The sequence below is a fragment of the Lissotriton vulgaris genome, chromosome 2_1, assembly GCF_964263255.1.
Source record: "Lissotriton vulgaris chromosome 2_1, aLisVul1.2, whole genome shotgun sequence".
In the NCBI taxonomy this organism is placed as follows: domain Eukaryota; kingdom Metazoa; phylum Chordata; class Amphibia; order Caudata; family Salamandridae; genus Lissotriton; species Lissotriton vulgaris.
The window spans coordinates 1,970,470,097-1,970,495,873 of NC_141687.1; the positions used below are offsets into that span (position 1 = coordinate 1,970,470,097).

The following is a 25,777-nucleotide window of genomic DNA, read 5'->3' on the forward strand; positions in this document are numbered from 1 at the left end:
TCGAAGTGGTTCCAGTGTCTTAGAGCGGAGAGGGGTTTTACTCTCGTTTCTTCCTCATACTCGAGAAGATGGGAGATAGGCGACCAATTCTGGATTTGAGGGCTCTCAACAGATACCTAAAGAGCCAATCTTTCCGAATGCTGCGTCTTCTGGCCAGTGGGGATTTCACGACCACCATAGACCTTCAGGACGCATACTTTCATTTCCCAATTCTCCAACATAGAAAGTACTTTCGCTTCAGGGTGGGGCAGACACATTATCAATTCAAAGTGTTGCCTTTCGGACTCCGATCCACCCCTCGTGTGTTCACGAAGGTGTTGGCTCCTGTGGTGGCTCATCTACGCCTCCGAGGTGTCCAATTTTTTTTCCATATTTGGATGATTGCCTCCTCAAGTCCCAATCACGCCATCAACTGAGCCACGACACTCGTCTTTGTCAATGTGTTTCAATCCCTCGGTTTGGCCATCAATATCGACAAGTCAGTTTGCACCAGCTCAAACCAGGAGTTTCTTGGGGGCAACCTTGAACAGTGCTTTCAAAGGCAGGAATTTCTTGGGAGCGATCTAAGACATAATGCTTTCAAAGGCGTTCGTTTCACACGAACGACAACAGAAAATGCTCCGCCTGGTATCTCATTCGATCAAGGCAGTTGTAGGAGAGTAGGGTCTGCAATCCTATGGTCACCCCAGATTTTTGCTTCACTGGTTTATGACTTTCCCTGGCTTTGGGCCTGCTAATCAGACCCACAGCCTAGCTGTTCTCTCTCTAAATTGACACACATATACTTTAGGTGCATTTACCAATTGGTATTGGGTCACTCTTATAAGTCCTTGTACAATGTACCCTAGGTACCCAAGGCATAAGTGCACCCAAGACCTACCAGGGGCTGCAGCATGTATTATGCCACCCCTGGCTGGCCATCTAAAACACACAACTGGCTGGTAACACAGCTGGGGCAAGGTGGTGTAATCACCCTTTGCTTTAGATATAGTATACCTATATCTAACCCAAAATGGACACATATATTCCTATAAGTCACTCCTATGGCAGGCCTTATCAATCATGAAGGCAGAGTGCTTGGAATTATGTGAGATGGTGCTCTAGCATGAGCTGAGCCTGTCTACAGCTTTCGGAACCAAGTCCTTTAGCTGTTTCCATGATAACGCTATACCATATACTCTTAAGTGCATTATAATCCTCACGGTTATTGCTAACTTTGGCATAGCATAACATGTCGAGTAAGGTGTCATATGAATTGGAATACTACCCCCTCGCCAGTTCTGGCGACGGGGGTAGCATTCCACCCTTTTAGAGGGACACGACGTATGTAACTGAGAACCCCGGTTAAAGTTAAACAGAGCCTCAGCATTACAAAATGGATGCTGCTACCACAGACACGAGTCTGACCTCCTGCTGCTGGGGCTTCCTTCCAGCAAGGGAGGCCTGGACAAAGGGTTTCCTGCCTTGGGAAGTTCTAGCACCACCCCAGACAGGATTTTGTATATTGTAGTAGGCCAGGCTGAAAGGAATGAGACCTGCCTGAAGCATACAAGGTTCAAACTAGTTGCAAACCAGGACAAAGGATAGGGGGTGTAACCACCCCCTTCCTGGTCCCACCCATGGGAGGGACCTAGTCACTAGTACAGCCCCCTTTAGGAGAATAAAGGTAGGAGCTGGTCCCATTCCAAATTAGATTACCCTGAACGAAACTACAAAGAAGAAACCCTGGACTTCGACGTTCTGCTCCACAGAAGACTGAAGAAAATCTCCCTTGTGGCCAAGGAGTGACCACCCTGCACAAGCAGGCACCATCAAGCGTCCTAGCGTTTCACTTTGTCGTCCTTCTTCCTGGAACCAGACTTCAGAGCCTGACGAGACCCGGACTTCCAGACCTCTCTGACCTCTACCTACATCTGCAGCACAGCTGAGATCCGTGGGTGCGACGAGACACATGGGACCGGCCATCTTGGAGAAACTGCACTTCGCTTCCAGCACGACTTCAGAGGCTTCCGCAAGTGCTTTGGGGATTGAGAAGGCCCAGCCCCGAGCAGCTCCTGCACCGAAGACCAGCCCTCCAGCATCCATGAGATCTGCGTGGGGCCCTTTTTGCTTGGTTCCTGCTCGACGCGTTGTCTGGTCACTTGCCGGCTGGCTAGTGACCTCCTAGACGACGATCCACCAAATCTATATCGCTGGTCTGGTTGCTCCCGCCTGCCCCTTGCTTCCCTGCAAAGGAAAAGCACCCCGGACCCTCCTGGTCCGCACCAGACGCCATTTCCACTCACCGCCTGTTGACGCCGAATCCAGAACAGACACCGCCGACATTGAGAGCCTGCGTAGTACAGCTCGTGCCTCCATCCTGGTCGTCGGGGACACCTCCTGGTCCACGTCGCTGTAGAGTCAAGCGTCCACTCTTCACCTGATCGCGACCACAGCATCTGGTTACTTCCTGGTTCCACTCCGGTCACTGGCTAGTGACTTTGAACACTGTCCCCTCTGCTTTCAGGTCTCCATCTTCCTCGATCCACCCTTGGATCGCTCCAGACATCTTCCTCCTGGTCGCCTGCAGCATCTTTCTTCAAGGCTCCATAGACTTCGACGCTGAAACCCGACACACTTTCACACCTATACACCCGCAGCCCGTGGGTGAGGTAACAAGAGCATTTCGGTGCTCAAGGGTAGATTGACTCTCCTAGTGTCCAGGTATCCTGTCGTTTTTGTCGTAACTAGTCGTAACTGTCTTTTACTTACCTTTTCGTAATTTGTTCTTCTTATTGACTTTGTTCCGCATCTCGCATGTGAGTTCACACTCTGCACACGTGTCCCGTGGGCCTCCTACTACTTATCTAAGGTTAGGGTAGCGTAGTTTCAGTGATCCTACAGCCGCTAGGCATCTTCATTTCTTCTATCGATCCTTATACCATTTACTTAGTATATGGTTTGTTGTGCCCCTAGGGCACCATTGTACTTTGTGCAACTTATTGCGTTTTTCTTAAGGGTATTGCTATGTGCTTAGCCCTCTGATCTCATAAAGAGTTCAGAGGTGTTTGTTAGTAATAAATATATTGTTGATTTTCATAACAACCTGTGTGGTGTCCTGTCATTTGGTATTCAAGGGGTTATATGTGGTAAAACAGCTGGCTTCACCTGCCAAAAGAGTTTAGCCTAAGACTGCTCTGTCCATGCTACCATTAGGATAGCTGGTCTATAAGGTTGACTTACAACCAATCACCATAAGGGTTGTTTGGACTGATATGATACTCACTAGTTCTAGTGATCACCTTGTATCAGGCCAAATTCTCACAGCAGTCCGTTTCTGTCCGGACATTAGTCATTTCCGGGGATGGCATCATCTTGTATTGCACTGATCCCACATTGCAGACTGCGAATCCGTCCCATTCAAGAGGAACTGGACGTACAGTGGCGTCAGGTCTCCGGATCTTTCAACGACCTGGTGGCCGTTACAGCTCGCATGAGAAAGGGTCTGTGCTGGGGGGCACAGCCGACCAACCTGGCGACTGGAACATCCTTCCTCATCAACGTGCCAGATCTCTCGCTCACAACGGACTCCTCTCTGGACAGCTGGGATGCTAATCTTCAAGGCCTCTCCATCAAGATCAAGGGCAAATGGTCTCCACCCCAATGCTCTTCGCATATCAACAGGCTAGAGTTATTATTATTATTATTATAGAGGCTTTTGTAACGCGCTCTGCTACTAAATAGTATAGTATCCTGGCGCGGAGAGAAACGGAAGGGGCAGATCACAGTAAATGCAGAAGAGGGACAGCCATTAGGCGTTGGTGTTAAAGAGGTAGGTTTTTAGGCCTTTCCTAAATGCCATGATGGAAGGGGCTGTTCTCAGTTGCAGGGGGAGGGCATTCCAAGCTCTCGCTGCTCTAACAGAAATGGATTGTCCACCAAGCCTACTATATTTGAACTTTGGTACAGTCATTTGATGCAGATTGCTTGATCTGAGAGGGCGGTTGGGGGCATAAAGGGAAAATCTTTTTCTCAAATAGGTAGGGCCTGTTAGGTGGAGTGCACGATATGCTAACACAAGGATCTTGAATAAGATCCTTTGAGCCACTGGAAGCCAATGAAGGTCTCGGAGAGGTTGGCGGACGCTAGATCTTCTGGGGATGTTGAACAGCAGCCGGACCGCAGCATTTTGGATGACTTGGAGGCGGTGGATCAGATAGGCTGGGAGTCCGCAGTAGAGAGCATTCGCATAATCCAATCTGGATAGTATCAGAGCGCGAATGACCGTCTCCTTAGCTGCTCGCGGGAGCAAAGGAAGGAATCTGCGTAGAGTTTTAAGAGTGGAGAAGCAGATTCCGGTGAGTTTTTTCAGGTGATCTTCAAATCTTAGATTATTGCTAAACCAGATTCCTAAGTTTTTTGCAGGTCCACCTGTGGATTTGGGGCTGGGGAAATCGGTGGGCCAGAGAGAATCATAGAAATTATCTGGGAAGAAGCCGTACAGCAGAATTTCCGATTTGCTCTCATTACACTTGAGTTGAGCCAAGGCCAGCCAGCGGAAGACCGATGATAAGCAGAATTGGACTCTCGTTGTGTCCAGGTTGTTTTTGGGCCATGTAAACAAGAGCTGGGTATCATCGGCGTAGGCCATAAAGTTGATGGCGATCTTTCTTTCTGGCACTAAAGTAGTTTCTTCCTGTAGTTCAAGGGGAGTCAGTGCTTATTCAAACGGACAATACCACCAGCATGCACTACGTGAACAAACCTGGCGGGACCAAGTCTCAACGATTGTCTCGACTGGCTCAGTCGATTTGGGTTTGGGCACTCTGTCATCAGATAACCTTGACGGCGGTGCACCTGCGGGGCGTTTCAAACATCCTGGCAGACTCCCTCAGCAGATCCACATCGTCGACACATGAATGGGAGCTGCATCAACCGACTCTGGATCTTGTGTTTCACCGATGGGGTCGCCCATCTCTAGACCTCTTTGCGACACCAGAGAATCGGAAATGCCCGTCCTACGCAAGTTGGCATCCCCACCCCGGATCGTGCGGGAATGCCCTCTTGATCGATTGGTGCGATTTATTCTCTTATGCCTTTCTGCCGATCCAGTTAGTGCCACGGATGCTGTGGAAGATGCGGCGGCAGCCCTGCCACATCCTATTGATCGCTCCTCGATGGCCCAGACAGGCATGGTTCTGGAAGTTGGACCTTCTGTCCCAGTGCGAGCCCATTCCTCTTCATCCTCGTCCAGACCTCCTGATGATGGACAGGGGCCAGGTTTACCATCCAGATCCATCCACTCTACAATTGTCGGCATGGAACCTGAGGACCTTGAGTTCGCAAACTTAAATAACTCGCAAGACTACAGAGATCCTCGCTCAGGCTCAGTCTACCATCAAAACTTACAAACTCAAGTGGAAGAGATTTTGTCATTGGTGCATGGCAGCAAATGTCCATCCAATCCATTCTACTCCGGAGCAGCTTCTTCCGTTCTTTTTGAGTCTAGCTCAATCTGGACTCTCGCATGCTACCTTGTTTTCCTAGCTGCTATCTCTCGTTTCCGGCAAGATGGCTCCTATTCGGCGCCCTCCTCCACCGTGGCATCTGAATGTGGTCTTGTTGCAACTTAAGAAATCACCATTTGAGCCCATCCATAGGGCGGACATTAAGTTCCTCACCTGGAAAATGGTTCTTCTTGCTCTGACCTCATCTCGTCGTGTGAGTTACCTCCACGCCTTTACTATCAAACCGCCTTATCTTCAATTCAGACCTGACGGCGCACACACCCATCTTTCCTACCTAAGGTGCCTACTGACTTCCATCTAAATGAACATGTGTTCTTAAACTTTCTTTGCTGAGCCACAGTCTCCGGCTGAGCAGCGATTGCATTCTTTGGACATCAAACGATGCCTTAACTTTTACATTAGCAGAACTGCCTTCTTCCGCAGGTCCGACCAACTGTTCATTGCTTATGGACGACTGCGTAAGGGGCATCCAGTTACCAAACCAACGATTGCCTGTTGGATCTCTTCGGACATTGCCTTCTGCCATCAACAGGCTGGCAAGCCTTTGCAGCCTTCAGTAAGGGCTCATTCTACGAAGGCTATGTCTTCATCCACCGCCCTGTTTGCTGGTGTGCCACTTCATCAGATCTGCCGTGCAGCGACATGGTCCAGCAGGCACACTTTCACCAAGCATTACTGCTTGAACGCAATCAACCAGGCGGATAACGCAGTGGGGCAGGCAGTGCTTCGTCATCTTTTCAAGTAAGGTGAGCCTCTGTTCCCTCCTCCTTTATCTTTTTTTTTTGTGTTTGCTATCAAGGCTTCCATGACTGTATTACTGTCTTAGAGCTTTTCCATGCTGTGCTTAGCAATCTCAGCTCTTCGGAGGTTACTGCTCTCTACTCTATTCAAGCATGTGAATCTATGAAAGACACCCCTAATACTGGAGAAGAACAATTGTTACTTACCTGTAAACAGGTGGTTCTCCAGTATTGGTGTCTTTCATAGATTCACATGCGACCCACCCTCCTCCCCTCAGAGGCTCTTCTCCTCATGCACTCCGGCTCACTTTGGTGCTACGAAAATCTGAGGGCTTGAGCTTCTGAGAAGGTTCTAGAGGGTGCTGGCGCCTGATTGGCTGTAGTTTGGACTAACATACTGACAGTGTTATGTTACAAGTGTTTTCTCTCTCTATCATGCATTCCTATGGAGGAATTGTTTTAGAGGTTTTCAGTTATGTATTTACTTCCATTTCTTCTTCTATTATGTTCTCCCATACATATATTTTTAGCATTTATTGCTATTTTATATACCGTGGGACTCGCACTTCGGGGAATATTCAAGCATGGGAATCTATGAAAGACACCAATACTGGAGAACCACCTGTTTACAGGTAAGTAATAATTGTTCTTAGTCATTAGATGTGGTCTTTCTATAATGAAACATTTTGTCAAAGGCCTGACTTTCTGTGAAAAACATATGCTACAGGCAATAAACTTAGGGATAAATTGATATTGCATTGTTCTAAAGGCTGTAGCTAGGTATGTTACTCTCAATCTTTCAGATGACCGCAGTAGGCAATTTTGATATTGGTGACCCAACCGAACACACCATGGGGATGGAAGATTTGCAATAGGCGTGATTTATTTACTGTGTAACACATTAGGGGTGAATTATTTTTCCACTGTTGAAGCCTGCAATCAGGTATTTTGTTACATGAAATGCCAAGTATCTTGATGTTGGTTGCCCTCTGATATCCAGTCTTTTTACCACAGACAACCAGACAGTACAGTTTAGTATTCCACCTAATGTTCTCTTAAAACCGTATCCCTGTTGGGGGGACAAACCCTTCAAACGAACTGGTTCAAAATATTAATACCTAACCTCCAATGCACAGCGAGGTAACATTAGTAATGTGGTGCTGTATTGCTATTGTGAGGCTTATGGAGACATTTACAATTCACTCGGCTTTTGACCTTGTTTGTTTCCCCAAACACTTGATGGCACTATAGGATCAATTTACAATATTATATTGTGTATTCCCCCAATAAATATGTAACGTGTTTGCACATATAAATATATATTCATATAACCACATCTTTAATTGTGCCTATATAATATAACCGGTACAAAAAGGGGGTGGTGATGGACGGAGCATCTGAATCAATCAAACACTCACACCCAGTCAAAAGATCTGGGTTTAATCCATCACGTTCTTTAGCCCACTCTGCCACCCCAGTTCAGACATGGCTATATGCAAATCAGTCTGACCCCGTGCCTCATGGGAACAGTCCATCTGAACTGGGGTGGCAGAGTGGGCTAAAGAACGGTGATGAATTAAACCCAGATCTTTTGAATGGGTGTGAGTGTTTGATTAGTTCAGATGCTCTGTCCATCACCACCCCCTGTTGTACCGCTACATAATATAACCTGCACTGAGTTTTGTGAGGTGTAAGCTCTGGTGTTAAATTTCCCTCGGACTGTCAAACTGCGAAAGATTGATGTACTGGGGGTTAGGACAAGGCAGCTGCATCATGAGGACAGAAAAGCGGAAGAAACCACATTTTATCATTCTTATAACTGATATTGTCCTTAAATTAGTGTTTTTGTTATTCTTAGGTTTGGAATACTTTTCAGATTGTCAATTTTTGTTTTCCAGGTGCTTAAAATGTAATTGAGGTATTCGGTTGTTAAATAATGTACTTGATTTATTTCTGAGAAGTTGTTACATTTCATCCTCTTTCCAGCTGGTAGCTGAAGTGCAACGATTAGAGACGCTTGAGAAGGCAAAACTATATCCTATTATACGAGAAGTTCGAGAAATATTGAAGTTCTACTGGAAACGCTGCTACTACACCCATGAGCAGATGCAAGCCTTTTCGGCTTTCTATGATGGTAGGTTTTTTATTTTATTCCACCACTGTACTTGTTAATGTTTTCAATCAGGATATAGTTTCAAGAATATATTTGTAGGGGGGAGGAGCTTCGCGGGCAACCAAGATGGCCGCGTGAGCTCTGAGCTCCGAAGACCCTCCGATCCTCCGTATTGATCCTGCTACCAATCCTGTCCCACGACAGTGGGAATCTGTTGTGGTGCTGTTGCTGAGGCGGGGCCCGTTCTCCGATTGAAGATCCGGGCTTCCTGAGCTGAGTTACACCGTCGTGAAGATTGGTGACGACAACGCCATCATAGTCTGGCATTACGAGGGGGACTGTGGCGCTTCCACCCGGTGGCAGTCCGAGAGAGTTGGGGCTGCCCCGCTCTGTGCTGGTGGCCGGATCAGATTGTCCAGAGTCCTGACGCTCTGCTGGGACGGTGGAGGTGATTATTGACCTCGGCCGTCTGGAAGTGGCAGTTTCGGTTCGACCTCGCTTTGGGTCGTGCTATCCCCGTCGCCCATCATGGCGGGTAGAGGAGACCCGGACAAGGGGAAGCCCCCGAGAGTTAGCAGGAAACCTTCCCTCTCGCAGACCACCATCTCTGAACGCTTCTCCCTTCCTAAGGGTTGGCCTGGTGCTTCAGGCCGCACTAAGGATCCGCAGCGAGATGTATCTCCGGACGATGTTGAACCCACCCTCCGGGATGTTATGGGAACCATTGCGGGCATCAAGGCCGAAATGCATAAGCAGCATGAAGTGCTGTCGCACAAGGTCGACACATTGACGATTGAGGTCAACCTTATCAGGGCCGACCTCGGAAAGACGAACGACAGAGTCAAGTCGCTCGACATTAAGACGTCGAGCCTGACCAATGACATGTCCGACGTGCAATCGGAGGTTCGAGACCTGAAAGCCGCCAACTCGCTGCTTGCCCGCAGGCTCGATGATTTTGAAGGACGGGCACGGCGCCAGAACGTCCGCATTATTGGTGTGCCGGAGGGCGCGGAGGAGGACGCTGCATATCTCTTTGTTGAGGAATTGGTGGTGAAGCACCTGGCTCCCGGTGGACTGAGCAAGTTCTTTTCGGTGGAGCGAGCGCACAGACTGCCCGGCGGCCAGCCGAAGCTGGGAGCGTCTCCGCGCCCCATCATCGCCAGACTTTTCAGCTACAGGGACCGGGATGCGATCCTGCAGGCATCGAGGAGAGGAGGTCCGTTGAAATTCCAGAATGCAGACGTGAACTTCTTCCCTGATTTCACTCAAGCGGTGCAGAAACGCCGGCAAAGCTTTATGGGTGTCAAGCGTAGGCTGAGGGAGATGGGGTTGAAGTACTCTATGCTTTTCCCAGCGAAGCTTCGCATAGAACATGGTGCTCGAGCGGTGTTTTTTGACTTGCCGGAGGCAGCTGGGGACTGGCTGGACACCCTGCCTCAACGTCGGACTACCCCTGAGGATCAGTCGGAAGGGGCGTCAGGTGGTCCTGACCTTCAGGAATGAACAATGTTTCTTCGGACTTCTTTCGGCGGAGGGCCCTGCAAGTGCAATCAGTCACTGACTTATGTTTTCTTTTCTTTCTAATGCAGCTTTTCAACTTTGGGGGATGACGGGGGGTGATAGGATGTCTCCTTTCTCCTCTGGGGGCTTTCCGTAGGTTAGTTTTTTAGGGGCGATAGGCACACTGCTAGTTGGGGGGGGCTTATTAGTCTAATGCAGGGGTGCAGGGTGGGGGGTGGTTGGTTTGTGTGTTCTGCTTTTCCTTTTTCCCCTTCCTCATGGCAAGGTTACCATTCTTCTGTTTACTATGCTGAGGTAGCTGTTTTCTGGGGGTGGTGGTCGGGACTGTGCACCTTTGATGATGGGGGGGGGGGTAAGACATTAAATGTGTTGAGTTGGAATGTGAACGGGCTGGGGGATCGCATTAAACGTGGGGTTGTACTGCAGATGTTTAAACGTTGTGTACCCGATGTTATTTTATTGCAGGAGACTCATCTCATTGGAAATACGTGTCATGCACTCAATAGGAAAGGGTTTAAGATGGTGGCTCATTCCGGGTTCTCTTCGGGGTCCCGAGGTGTTGGGATCATAGTGCGCATGTCTCTCCCACTGGAGGTGGAGACTAAGGTGATTGATGACAGGGGCCGATATGTTGCCATTGTGGGTAGATGGGAGGGGCGTACCCTGGTTTTGGTTTTGGTTTATGTCCCCCCAGGTTTGCAGACGACTACCTTCCAGGATCTCGGGGGTGCCATTTTGGGCCTCCCGGAGGGATTGCTAATTCTTGGTGGGGATTTCAATGCGGTGGTGTCGGGAACCCTTGACGGTTTTCCATCCAGAGATCTTCGCAGTGCGCAATCATGGCTCCCAAATTTCTTGAGCACTATGGGTCTTATTGATTGTTGGCGGCTTTTACACCCTGCTCAGCGGCAGTATTCCTTCCACTCGGGCGCGCACGGAAGCCTCTCCAGGATTGACTACATCTTGACTCCGGCGGTCCAAGCTTCAACCGTCTCTGGAGCCCGCCTAATAGCCTGGGGTATATCGGACCACTCTCCGGTCTGGGTGTCGTTTGACTTTGGTATTGCGGCGGCGTCCAGAGTGGCACCGGTCAACCCCTGGTACTTTCGCAACCCCAAGACTCTGGACCTCCTAGCTAAAGCTATCGACCTGTACTTCACTGAGAATACGGGCTCGGTATCGTCTGCCTTGTCCCTTTGGGAGGCCTTCAAAACTGTCCTGAGAGGAGAAGCCTTCTCCTTGATAGCCGAGGCGCGCAGGCGCAGGGATGAGGAAATGGTGCGGTTGGAGTCGGAAATTGAGGGCCTGGACTCTCAATTGGAAATGGACCCGACACCCGAATTGCTGCACGCTCTCTCCCTAAAGCAGTCGGAGTATCGAGCCACTGCCACTGACGCGGCCAAAGCGATGGGCAGGGAACAGCAAGGGAGGATCTATGATGCGGGTGACAAGGCGGGCAAGCTCCTTGCCTGGTTGGATAGGAGGGAGATGGCTTCCCGTGTGGTGCCTGAGGTTATGGGAGAGGACGGGGTGGTTGTTACGGACCCCAGTGCTATTGCCTCGGCTTTTGCCGACTACTTTGAGACGGTTTATACCTCGGTCTCCACCTTGACTGAGTCGGACTCGGCCTCTTTTCTGGAGGGAGTTGAGCTCCCTTGCCTGTCGGACACCGAGCGTGACGACATTGACAGGGGCATAACGGCTGATGAGGTGGCGCTTGCGATACGATCCCTGCGATCTGGCAAGGCTCCCGGTCCCAATGGTCTTCCGGTGGAACTCTATAAGATTAAGGCCGACACCGTCGTAGTGCCCCTGCGGCGCATGTTTTTGGAGGCCCGGGAGGCCGGTGAACTCCCGCTGGACCAGCGTTTGGCCACCATTGTGGTCATTCATAAGGAGGGGAAGCCCAGGGACCTTTGTAGATCGTACCGCCCGATTTCCCTGCTGAATGCCGAACCCAAGATTTTGGCTAAGTTACTGGCTAATCGGCTGGTGGGTGTGATCGCCAACTTGGTCCATCCGGACCAGTCGGGCTTCATACCTCACCGCAACACTGCTCTTAATCTTCGGAGGCTTCACGCTGTCATGGCGCGGGTGCACAAACTCTGCGAGCCAACTGTCCTGGCTTCGCTGGACGCGACGATGGCGTTTGATTCCCTCGAATGGAATTACCTTAGGGCGGTGTTGTCCAAGTTTGGGTTTGGCCCCGACTTCATTAGTTGGGTCAGGCTTCTCTATGCCTCCCCGTTGGCCAATGTAACGGTCAACGGCCGGATGTCGGCTTCCTTTGCCTTGCGGAGGGGTACTAGACAGGGTTGTCCGCTGTCGCCGCTCCTTTTTGCTCTGGCGCTCGAGCCGCTTGCTGCCTGGATACGTGTCCACCCTGACATTTGTGGGATCAAGTGGTCACCGGGCTTTGAGGATCGAGTCTCGTTGTATGCGGACGATATCCTGCTTTATCTTACCTCCCCCTGTCGGTCCTTGATTGTGGCGTTTGACGTGTTGAGCACTTTTGGTGGGTATTCGGGCCTAGTCATTAACTGGTCGAAGTCCTATCTCTGTGCTTAGCGGAGACACCCCACGTCTTCCTAGGGGCTGCGCAATACAGGTCTCGCAGCAGGGGTTTAAGTACCTGGGTATCTATATATCAACGGATGCCCGGGCACGATACTCCAACAACTTGCTTCCCCCTCTTGCGCGCCTCAGGCGCGATGTGGAGGGATGGAAAAGGCTGCCGCTGTCCCTGTTGGGCCGAGCGGCATTGTTCAAGATGATGTCCCTGCCGAGGTTCTTATACGCGCTCCAGAACACGCAGGACCCCGTCCCTTCCAAATACTTCAAGGAAGTTGAAGGCCTGCAGCGGACCCTCTTGTGGGAGGGTAGACCGCGTATCGCTGTAGTTAAACTGACTATTCCATGGTACGACGGCGGTATTGCTTTGCCTGACATCCGCCGATACTATTGGGCCTCCCAATTGGCTGCTCTTAATCACGGCTTTTATGGACCGGCGGAGAGTCCGGGATACGCCATGGACCGTTGGCTCCTGAATAATGGGATGTACTACAGAGCGCTGTACTCTAGATCTCTGGATGGAAAAATGACTGGCCCCACTAAGACCGCTGTGCATATATGGAGGGCCATTACGAAAGCATTGGGGTGGAAGGGTAGACTTACCATAGCCAATCCCCTCTATGACTCCGACTTGCTGAGTAGGTTGTGGCACTCAAAGGGGTTTGACCGATGGGACCTCATTGGCATTTCCAAGGTGGCTGATGTGATGGCCAGGGGGGAAATTAAGTCTTTTGAGGCTCTGCGGACTGAATTCCAACTAGGTACCACAGAGTACTTTAGATACGCCTAATTGAGACATGCCCTTACGTCTGTCCTGCCTGTTGGTGAGGAGGTCGCTGAGTCGTCCCCGCTGGAAGATAGGGTATTGGACGGTCATATGCCTGACAGTGCCATTTCCCTGACCTATAAAAAATTGATAAATGTCCGACTGACTTGTTGTTGCATGCGAGAGATCAGTGGGTGCGTGATGGGATTGAATTGGATGACGAGGATTGGCAGTGTGCGGTGTCTTCCCCCAAAGAAGTAGCTAGGCTGCGCTTAGTCCAATTGAAGATACTCCACAGAGTTTATGTAACTGGCCCCAGGCTGATTCACATGGGCCTCTCCGTGGATGGTCTTTGTAGGCGAGGATGCGGTGCACTGGCCACCTTCATGCATACCATCTGGGAATGCCAGGTCATTGCTTCTTATTGGGAACGGTTGCATGTGGTTATGCGTGAGGTGACTGGTGTGGATTTGACTGCGGAAGCTCGACGCTGCTTGTTGAACGTGTGGGGCCCGACTGATTACACTAATGCTCAAACCCGCTGGGTCACGTTGGGGTACATGGTGGCCAAGCGAGACATTGCTCAAAAATGGGGTGCCCCGACTCCCCCACCGTGGGACTGTGGAAAACCAATATGGACTGGTGCATGCTCCGTGAGAAAACTGTGTACATAGCTAGGGGCAAGCCTAAGAGGTGGGGGGGTTGTTTGGGGTGCGTGGAATGCATAGAGGTGATATTTGTGTGCCCCCCGATACAGGTCCGCTGGAGGTTCGTCTTTCTCCCTAGCCCTTCCTTCCGCCCAACTTTTTCACTTAAGCGCAATCCTGGTTCCTTTCCCCCCTCACTCTTGTACGCTTTTTCGATATGATTAATGCAGAGTGCTAAAAGGTCCCACTCGCCCCCTGGAATCGTGCACTACCGCTCCTATGTCATACCTTGCCACTTCCCTTTTTCCTTATTCCCTTTATTTTTTCTTTCTCGTTTTTCCTATGGTTATATTAGGTCTTAACTATATCATAAACTAAACCTGATATGCTCCTTAAAATGTTTTGTGCGCACCTTTTCTCCGCTCTTTATATTGCTGCCTAGCCTCAGGGATGTAAGGCTGAATAGCTGTGCTTTGATTTTTCAATAAAGGTTTTCCAAAAAAAAGAATATATTTGTATCCTAGTATTGTGAGCAAGATATCGAGAACCCAAAGATCATGAAGATAAGTGTATATAGGCAAGTATAGATTTACTAATCTTACTAGCATTCTATGTTCCTTGCAGATCTGCATATCGTCAAAGCACCCTGATGTGGATTTCAGCAAAGTAATCAAATGCTTACCGATATCGACTTACCCCATTGATATTTTTGACCTAATTATTTTGCACATATTAAGGTATGATGGTTTTGAAATGATAGTTTGACACAGCCATTCAGGGATTACATTCCTTTGATTCCACTCTAAAAAGCTAGCTGTGCATTCAACTCCTGGTCATTCTCGTATATGTGGTACTTTCAAACTCTGAATGGGAAGGTTTGATAAAAATACTGAAGAAGTGTTATCACATCTTCCTTCAAAGGGTCAAAGTTGTTGTTGAACTAGAACAGTTACCTGGTTTATACATCAGCATCCATAAACCTTTTTTCATCTACAGAGGCTAGTGGAAGGAGCTACCTGACTCTATGATGAACCCGTGTTACCGGGACCTGAGACATGAGGTCCCTCTGTATACAGTGCTGGGCTTACGGCCACAGCTTTTTTTGTCTTTGATGGTTAAGGACCTGTATTTTTCCCTTTTTGAAAAAAAACCTTGATTTTATTTAGACGTGGGCAGATGTGGGATATCTGCCAAAAAGTGGCAGATGTCTTTTTCACCTTATTAGGAGTGGATTGAGGTCCGTGGCACTTTAAATACGGTGGATGGCCACTTTTAGCGGCTGTCTGACCCAACACTTTAATGCTGTGTCTTGCACTAGTCAATTGCTTTGCTGTTGAAAATTAGGCAAAGCAGCCAGGGGCCGGAGCATAGAAGGATCTGCCATCAAATTAGTTTAGTCAAACCACAATGGCTGACCACAGGATAACAGCCTTTTAGAAGTAACTTAACACCAGAACAATGGCTTAATGACTGATTTTTATCCAGCAATGTATGCCCACACGGAATACAGGGTTTCTATTGGCACATTCTGACATTCAGACATGTAGAGTAGATTGCGTAGTAAACTTATGTAGGTTAGATTCAAATTCCTGCAAAAACAAGAGAGGGAGTAAAGAGGTAGTGTCCAAAAGGGCACTGGAGGTGGATACGTCCTCCTCTAGAATTGTTCAATCAACCTGTAGATCCACCCCATAATATATTCCAAAAATAATGTAGTCACAGGTCATGCATGTTTCCTACAATGGTTGGAAGCACATAGTGTTTGTTTAAATACCCCTCACACACCAAAAGGGCCCTTGGTGTCCTGCTTGCCCCAGTATTGGAACTTTCATAGATTCCCATGCTTTGTATCATTCCCAGTCGTCGGAATGGGAGCCTCAGTAAATAAAAAATACCTTAGTAGTAAGCACAAAGTGAAAAAATAGGCCTAGGCCTCATCTCATTTTGTAGCTTATCCACCTCTTTTTGTAAAAGAGACCAAATTCTTGCAGTAGCCAATCAGAGCAGCATCACCCCATAGAACCTTCCTGGGCGAGCCTCAGAGCCTCAGATTTTCTACCGCACGTTGTGCAAGGGAGTCTCCATTGAGCTCGGCTCAATTTTCTTTACTTTTAAGTATTTTTCTACAACTTTTTGCCTGTTTTTCGTCACGTCTGACAAAGAGAAGAAAGCACTTTTTAGAGCCTGTGCTACTTGCTCCAAAAAGAGGTTGTTTGTTGAAGACAAACATGAAGACTGCATATATTGCTTATATCCGGATCATAAGGCCACTGACTGCAAGATTTGCAGAACCTTCTCCACCAAGACCTTGAGGGACAGAGGGACGCCTCCTGACTAGGCTACAAAAAATGAAGGACCGCAAGGAAGTTCTGTCTTCAGACAGTGAGGGCTCCTCTTCGATGGTGTCATCTAGAAAATCGAAGAAGAGGAGTAGGTCTCCCGCTACTACATCTGATGAGCCCCATGTCAAGGCCTTGCCTGGGACCTCTGATAGGTCTGATAGGCCTGCTTCCCTAAAATCTCCTCACCGCTGTGAAAAGGAGAGGCAGGGACAGCCTGAGGAGTCACAACCTTCAAAAAAGGCTAAAAAGATCGTCCCTGTGACTTCACCACCCTCTGACCAGGAAAGAGGTGAAAAAGCCTTCTACTGCGCCTCAGGAGATTGTTTCAGACAAACAGCGTTCGTCTACGGTGAATGTAGGAGAGTAGGGTCTGCAATCCTATGATCACCCCAGATTTGTGCTTTTTTCTTCACTGGTTTACGACTTTCCCTGGCTGTGGGCCTGCTAATCAGACCCACAGCCTAGCTGTTCTCTCTCTAAATTGACACACATATACTTTAGGTGCATTTACCAATTGGTACTGGGCCACCTTATCAGTCCCTGTACCGTATACCTTAGGTATCCAGGGCATAGGTGTATCCAGGGCCTACAGCATGTATTATGCCACCCCTGGCTGGCCACCCAAATCTGACACAACTGGCTGCACGACAGCTGGGGCAAGGTGGTGTAATCACCCTTTGCTTTAGATATAGTATCCCTATATCTAAACCTAAAATGGACACATGTATTCCTATCAGTCACTCCTATGGCAGGCCTTAACAATCCTGAAGGCAGAGTGCTTGGAATTATGTGAGATGGTGCTCTGGCATGAGCTGAGCCTGTCTGTAGCTTGCGGAACCAAGTCCTAATAGCTGTTCCATGATAACACGTACCATATACTCTTAAGTGCATTATAATACTCGCGGTTATTTGCTATCTTTAGTATCGCTTTATCAAAACATGTCGAGTAAGGTGTCATACGAATTTGGATACTAACCCCTCACCAATTCTGGCGACGGGGTTAGCATTCCACCCTTCTAGAGGGACACGACATGCATGTAACTGTGAACCCCGGTTAAAGCTAACTCAAGCCTCAGCATCACAAAATGGATGCTGCCACCACAGACACAAGTCTGACCTCCTGCTGCTGGGAGTCCTTCCAGCGAGGAGAGCTTGGACAAAGGGTTTCCTGTCAGGGGCGGTGCTAGCACCATCCCAGACAGGGTTTTGTGTATCCCAGGTAGGCAGGGCTGAGAGGAAGGTGACTGCAAGTGGCACCCTGGTGCTCACTATGCATCTGCCGGTTTGAACCAGTTCCAGGGGCACACCAGCCCCTGAGCTGGGGAAAGTCCGGACAAGCGAGAGGGGTGTAACCACCCCCCTCCTGGTCCCACCCATGGGCAGGACCTAGTCGTGTGCCTGCCCCTTATTTTAGAATAAAGGTAGGAGCAGGCCCCCTTCCCAAATTAGAGAATTCTGAATCTTGACTACTTTCCACGAAAGGACTCTTGACCATTTCTGAAGACTCTCCCTTGTGGCTAAGGAGTAGCCACCCTGCACCCGCAGGCACCATCTAAGCATCGCGGGTTGCTGTAAGTCCATCCTCCGGATCAAGAAAGCCCAGCTCGAGGAGACCCAGATTCCCTGGCATCTCTGACCTCTACCTGCATCATCAGCCCAACTGAGATTCGTGGGTGTGACGAGACCTGAAGGGACCGGCCATCTTCAAAACTGCTCGACGCTTAACCAGCACGACCGCCGAGGGATCCTCGAGTGAAGGCTTTGGGGTTTGAGAAGCCCTGACCCTGAGCAGCTCCAGCACCGAAGTCCAGCCCCCCAGCTTCCACGAGATCTGCGTGGGGCCCTTCTGCTCTTTGCTGCTCACCGCGTTGTCCGGTCACTTGCCTGCTGGCTAGTGGCCCTCCTGACGACTAACTACGACGATTACACCGCTGGTCTGGTTGCTCCAGACTGGCCCTTGCTCCCTTCCAAGAGAGGAGCACCCCGGACCCTCCTGGTCCACTCCAGACGCCATCTTGACTCCACCGCGTGGGCTTGCCTTTGCCAAGGCTTGTTGCTCCAATCCTGGTCCCAGCATCGCCGACAGCAGACACCTTCGTGGGACAGCTCGCACCTTCAGCCTGGTCGCCGACAACGCCTCCTGGTCCGAGGGACAGCAGAGTCCAGCGTCGCCCACTCACCTGGTCGAGGTGACTTCATCTGGTGCCATCCTGGTGCCCACCTAATCACTGGCTAGTGATTAAGAACTGATTCCCCTCTGCTTTCAGGTCGTCTCCATCTTCGATCCAGGCTTGGATCACTCCGGACATCTTAACTGGTCGCCTGCCAGCAACGTCTTCTTTCAGGCTCCATAGACTTCAACGAGGATTCCCGACGTCTTTTGAACCCTATGCAGCCGCAGCCTCTGGGCTAGGTAACCTGAGCATTTCGGTGCTCCAAAGTAGGTTCACTATCTAAGTGTCCATATCCTTTGTCGTTTTCAGTCTATCTAGTCTGATTCGTCCGATAACAGTATGTCTCCATAGACTTTGTCCCGCATCCCGCGTGAGAGTGCACACTCTGCACCCGATCTCCCTAGGCCTCCTGCTCCTAACCTTAGGGTTCAGTAGTGTAGTCCTAGCGATCCTGAAGCCTCTGGATCTTGTTACTTACCTGCTAGTATTTCGCATTCCACTTTTAGTGTATATGGTATTTCGTGCCCCTCGGGCATTTGTGTAAATTGTGCGACTTAAAGTATTTTCTTAAGAGTTTTGTTGTGTGCTTAGCTCCCTGACTCATAAAGAGATCAGGGTAGACTTGTTATAAATAAATATCCTTTTATTTTCATAACAACTTGTGTGGTGTCCTTTCACTTGGTGTTCAAGCTGGCTTAACACGCCCTCTAGAGTTTAGCCTAAAGACTGCTCTTGTCCATGCTACTAGGATAGCTGGTCTATAAGGTTGACTTACAACCAATCATCAATAAGGGTCGTTTGGAACGATACAAAGTGATCACTAGAATAGTGAGCACTATATATCAGGCCAACTTCTCACAGTGAAAACCACAGGTACGTCGATGATTTCTGTCAAGAAAACTGTAAAATTGGCCTCGTCGACTGGCTCGTCGATGATGGCTACGACGACGGCACCTGCGCCGTCTACTATGATGCCTGTTCGTCGTCGACGAAAATGACTTTTTCCACGTCGACGACTATGACGACTAGAGTCGCGTCGACGACTACGACAACGTCGACGACTACCATGTCGACGACACCTTTGACCATGATGCTGACGACGAGTTCGTCAACGGTTCCGTTGACGATCCAGCCATCGTCGACTATGACAATCTCCCCGTCGATGATTCATACTTTAACGACGAGCGCAGTTTCTTGGTCGGCGCCTCGTCGACTAAACAGTCTTTGAAGATTCAACCGCCGACGACGATTCAGTCGACGTCGTCGACGACTGGGAAACTTGCAATTTCTCACAGAAAAAGACAAATAACACGGGAAATGACATCTCCACGGCGAGTTACATGGTTACCTCCTACCCTATTGCTGGATGAGGACTCTGAATAAGAGGCTTATAGCGATTACGGACCGGCTTATAGCCCATCTGACTTAAAAGTCAAATTACAGGAGGTCAGTTCTGAGGAAGGTGAAATGGAGCAACAACACTATGTTCCACAAGACTATTATGACCAACAGGAGAGGCCTCACATGCAGGTTCCTTTGCAGAAACCTCCACGTCAGTCTCAGCGGGATATGGTAGCAATGTCATCCTCTCTCATCTCTGATCTACAGTTAATGTTGCAGGACTATCGGAGGCGCTTTCCTGCTCCACAGGAGGTTCAACAAGTTCGCCCTCCTACACCTCCGCCTCAGTTACCTCAACCATTGGCAGAACACTCTTTGCCTTCAAGAGGGCGTGACCCAGAGCCTGTAGAGCATCCACAAGAGGTGGTGCCCATTCGGGATGATACAGATGATGATCATACCTAATCTGATGTAGATCAGCAAGTGGACCCTGACCAAGATCAGAATATAGACTGGAATCAGGATGGTCTTCGAGATCCAGACGTCACAGGGCCTGATACCGCAATCTCTCCTCCAGCAGATATTGGAGGTTTTCACAACTTAATGGAACGAGCATCCAAGATATTTGGTCTTCCAGTTACCACAGTCCAGTCTGAATGTTTTTTTGTTCGACTTCAAAGAGCCATTCCGAAAGTCAGTACGTTCAATCCCCATCATTGAACATGTTTAGTCTGAAGGCTTAAAAGCTATGCAGAATCCGGCCATGGTCCTCCCAGTTCTCCCCAGACTGGAGAAAAAATATAAGGCGCCGGAGGGCAGCCCGGCATGTCTGCTAGGTCAATAAAACCGGATTCGGTTATCTCCCAGGCCGCACAGAGTAAATCTAAGAACCCATCCACACCGATAACTACGCCACCGGATAAAGAGGGCAGGCGTCTGGACTATGTTGGAAAAAGATTCTCCACAATAGCCAGCCTCCTCGTTAGGGCGGCTAATGCTTTGGTGATTCTGGGGAGATCCGATCGCCAGATGTGGTGTGACCTCTCCCAGTTTGTGGAAGAACTTCAGGATGCATCTAAGGACGAGGTCAGAAAGATCTTACTGGAAGGGGAGCGAGCCTCTTCTGAGGTAATCGACTGCGCTATGGATATAGCAACTACGGCCTTCCGAGGGCTAGCCGGCTCGGCAGTTTTGAGACGCCAGGGTTGGTTGCGAGCCACGTGGTTTCGACAGGAGGTACAAAATAAAATTCTGGATCTGCCTTACGATGGGGAGATGTTATTTGGCAAACACGTGGATGACGCCCTACAGGGCATAAAGAAAGATACAGATACGGCCAAGTCCTTGGGAACTTTACAATACCGCAAGGTGCCCTTCAGGGGAGCTAGAGGAATAGGATTCTCATCCTATAGAGGCTGCAATCTGCACCGCTACTCTTCCAACTCCCAACCTGGCCAAACATTCAAACCCCAGTATTCAGAGGGGTTCTTTCTCTCGCCAGCCGCCGAGAGGACGGCAGGGACAGCAGAGCAGAGATAATACCAAGAGACAATAGCGGCCAGGTGGGTCTTTCTACTGTTCCTGTACCCTCGTTAATAGTGGGGGCAGGATTGCCCATTGCCTCAACAACTGGATGGTCATAACAGACCAGTGGGTCCTAAACATCATCAAGGAAGAACACATGTTGGAGTTCCAAGATCTTCCTCCAACGAGAGCTCCAGACGCCATTACACCCAAACATCTGAAACTCCTTCATCTCGAGGCCCACCAACTCTTCACCAAGGGGGCAATGGAACCTGTACCTCTCTCCCAAAAGGGGAAAGGGTTCTATTCCAGGTTCTTCCTGATTCGGAAGACTAAGGACAAGTAGCATCCGATCGTAGATCTATGACAGCTCAACACTTATCTCATGAAGTTGTCCTTCAGGATGGTCACTCTTCAGGACATCTTCTGCCTTCTCAATCCAGGGGACTACATGGCAACCCTAGATTTGGAAGATGCTTACTTCCATGTACCCATTCATCCAGCTCACAGGCAATATCTTCGAATTACAGTAGGCAAGAGTTATTTTCAATTCAAAGTACTGCCTTTTGGTCTCTGGTCCGCTCCCCGGATCTTTACAAAGGTACTGGCTCCTGCGGCAGCCTTTCTCAGAAGTCAGTCTTTCGAAGTCTTGCCATATCTGGACGATTGGCTGGTAAAGGCTCCTTCGTTCCAAGAGGCGTCCAGGGCAGTCACGAGCTGCAGTCAACTGTTCGAGCAGCTAGGCCTTCGGCTCAACAGGGAATAATCGATTTTGCGCCCTTCAAGACAGTGAAGTTTTTGGGTGCGATCCTAGACACGGAGTGCTGCCTGGCTTTTCCTTCAGAAGAGCGCCAAACCAAGCTGATTCTCTCAACTCGCCTTCTACAGACACGGAAGTTTGTCAGTTCGCAAATACAAATCGCTTCTCGGATCAATATCATCCTGCATACCATTGATACCACACTGCAGGCTGCGAATGAGTCAACTGCAGGAACAGTTGGACAAACAATGGCGTCAGGTGACGGGCTCCTTAGACGACCAGATAGTAATCACTCCAGAGATGCGGAAGGCAGGCAGCTGGTGGTTGCTAAAAGACAATCTTTCAGTAGGTTTGCCATTCCAACTTCCACCATCTCCCATGGTATGGACAACAGATGCTTCCATGGAGGGATGGGGAGCGGTCCTCCAAGAACTGAGTCAGTGGTCATTGGAGCTCAGTCCAAGTCAAGTTCCACATCGTTCTACTGGAACTTATGGCCATTCGTCTAGCTTTGCAGGCTTTCCTTCCAAGGGTCCACAACCATTCAGTGCTGGTTCGTACAGACCACACCACAGCCATGCACTACATAAACAAGCAGGGCGGAACGAGATCTTGCACCCTTTCGAAGGAAGCACAGAGGCTTTGGAATTGGGTGATCCAACACAATATCACCCTTTCAGCAGAACATCTGGCGGGCACACTCAATGCCACAGCGGACTCTTTGAGTCGCCAAAAGACTATCCGTCACAAAAGGGAACTGGATCAGACCATTCTAAACTGTTTTCACATTGGGGGACCCCAACCATCGATCTGTTTGCAACTCCCCAAAACGCCAATGCCAGTCCTACGCAAGCAGGATTCGGGGATCCTTGGGGAATGCACTTTTGATTGCCTGTTATGGCGCATTTGTTTACGCCTTTCCTCCTATTCCGCTGATCCTGAGACTGATCCGCAAGCTCAAGGTGGAACCGTGCAGAATGATTCTGATTGCACCAGCATGGCCCAGGCAGTTGTTGTACACAGAACTTCTTCTCCTCTCCCAAGATCAACCGATTCTCCTGCGTCCTGTACCATCACTGTTAACAATGGCTCACGGGCAGGTTCTGCATCCAGACCTGAAGTCACTACAATTGACAGCGTGGCTCCTGAGTTCAGAGAGTTCCAGGGTTTAAATCTTTCAGGAGAATGTAAAGACATTTTAGCCCAGGCCCGAGCGCCTAGTACGAATAAAACCTATCGGGCAAAGTGGAAGAGATTCTGCCTTTGGTGTCGGAGAAGGTCTACATCCATATACTTCTGCACCGCTCCAACTCTTGCCTTACATCCTTTCTCTTGCAAAATCTGGATTGGCTCCTTCTTATGTAAAGGTACATCTAGAGGCCATTTCTAGATTTAGACGATCATCATCAGGTCCTTCCCTTTGGTCTGCAAGGATCATTAAACAATTCCTGAAGGGTTTATTCAGGGTTTTTCCACCAGTCCAGCCTCCACCACCAGCCTGGCATCTTAATTTGGTCCTGTCACATCTAATGAAGGCCCCATTTGAGCCTATTCATAGAGCTGACATGAAGTTTCTCTCATGGAAACTGGCTCTTCTCTTGGCCCGGACATCGGCTAGAAGAGTTAGTGAGCTCCAGGCTTTCACAATTGAGGAACCTTTTCTACAATTCAAAAATGATGTTCTCATCCTACGAACAAATCCTAAATTTATTCCGAAGGTACCCTCAGAATTTCATCTGAATGAGCAGGTGGTCTTAAAATCCTTCTTTCCGTGGCCCAACACGCCAGCAGAGAGGGCTTTGGACATTCACAGATGTCTCAAGTTCTACTTGGAGCGCACAAGACTGTTCAGAAAATCTTCTCAGCTTTGTTCAATTCAGTGCTCCACGAAAGGGTTGTCCAATTTCTAAACCCTGCATTTCCCGCTGGATATCCAGTGCAATACACTTTTGCCCAACCAGAAGCGGGGAAACCACTTCAGCGAGCAGTTCGTGCTCATTCTACGAGATCAATGGTTTCATCGGTGACGGTATTCTCAGGTGTCCCGATCAAGGACCTATGTAGAGCGGCGACATGGAGCAGTGTCCACACCTTCACTCGCCACTACTGCTTGGATTCTTCTGTGAAAGAGGATGCGACAGTGGGCCAGGCAGTTTTGAGGAACCTTTTCCAATAAGTCGGTGAGCTTTCCTTTTTATCCCGCCTTCCTGTTTTGCATATTTTGTATTACTTGTGATTGTTCTGCTTTGTGATGCAAATGTGTATTTGTTTTCTTATCAGGATTACATATGACTTTTACAGGTACACATATTACAAAATCTGCCTTTCTCTTTACTGCTAGCTATTCTGATACAAAGCATGGGAATCTATGAAAGTTCCAATACTGGGGCAAGAAAACAAGTTACTTACCTGTAACTTTGGTTCCCCAGTATTGGCAACTTTCATAGATTCCCATGCGCCCACCCTCCTCCCATGGGAAAGCTCAGCCTTATTATCCAATGATGTTGCTGTTCACAACGGCTGCGAAAATCTGAGGCTCTGAGGCGCTCTCAGGAAGGTTCAATGGGGTGAGGATGCTCTGATTGGCTACTGCAAGAATTTGGTCTCTTTTACAAAAAGAGGTGGATAAGCTACAAAATGAGATGAGGCCTAGGACTATTATTTCACTTTGTGCTTACTACTAAGGTATTTTTTATTTACCGAGGCTCCCATTCCGACGACGGGGAATGATACAAAGCATGGGAATCTATGAAAGTTACCAATACTGGGGAACCAAAGTTACAGGTAAGTAACTTGTTTTCTTGATCATGGGGGTCTTCCTGCCCCGCTGCGGGATGGGGCGAGTTACTACCTAAGACTACGTGGTAGAACTGATGTTCAGTACTATGTGAAGTGTAGAAAGATGTGAGTGGAAGGGGCCATGGTGAGAAATGAAGGGATCAGTTTTTGTCCTGAACAAGAAGCCTGTGAGCTTTTGTCTGAACTGGGTTGGCAGAGTGGGCTAAAGAACGGTGATGGATTAAATCCAGATCTTTTGACTGGGTGTGAGTGTTTGATTGATTCAGATGCTCCGTCCATCACCACCTCCTTTTGTACCACTTTTGGCCACCATAAGTGTGGCAGGGAATGCTCAGACGTGAGTCCCTTGCTCACTTTGCCACTGGATTCAAGCAAGCCAAGCTGAAGACGGCTGGAATGCCAGAAACCGTTCCTCGGAGGCTTGTTTCCGGTCCAGGGAAGACATGGCTTGGCAGTTCGGGCTGGACTGTTCCCATGAGGCACAGGGTCAGACTGATTTGCATATAGCCATGTCTGAACTGGGGTGGCAGAGTGGGCTAAAGAACGGTGATGGATTAAACCCAGATCTTTTGACTGGGTGTGAGTGTTTGATTCAGATGCTCTGTCCATCACCACCCCCTTTTGTACCGCCTGTGAGCTTTGAAACATGTTGACCTGCACAGGAGGGATCACTCATGAAAGCAGGACACCTTCAACCCACCCTTCTAATAGTACCAGCTCGTAAGGCATATTAAAATTACTGTTCCCAGGTACTAGCCAGGTACCTTTTAACAGTTTTCACTCACCCCTGACCCTTCCACTCACATGTTTCTACACTTCACATAGTACTGAACATCAGTGCTCCCAAGTAGTCTTAGGTAGTAGCACGCCCCATCCTGCAGTGGGCGGGAAGATCCCCAAGATGAAGCATGACAGCAAGGGCCCTTTTGGTGTGTTAGGGGTATTTAAACAAACACTATGTGCTTCCAACCA

General features: G+C 49.1%; 1 protein-coding gene across 1 annotated transcript in view; it reads left to right on the top strand.

The window, feature by feature from the left end:
• The window catches only part of LOC147733581 (protein regulator of cytokinesis 1-like), an 863,550-nt gene that overhangs the window by 325,203 nt on the left and 512,570 nt on the right, over nucleotides 1-25,777 (top strand). The window contains exon 7 of the mRNA XM_086958987.1: nucleotides 8,234-8,381. Coding sequence (XP_086815113.1) covers nucleotides 8,234-8,381 — 148 coding nt within the window. The remainder of the gene's footprint in view (nucleotides 1-8,233; nucleotides 8,382-25,777) is intronic.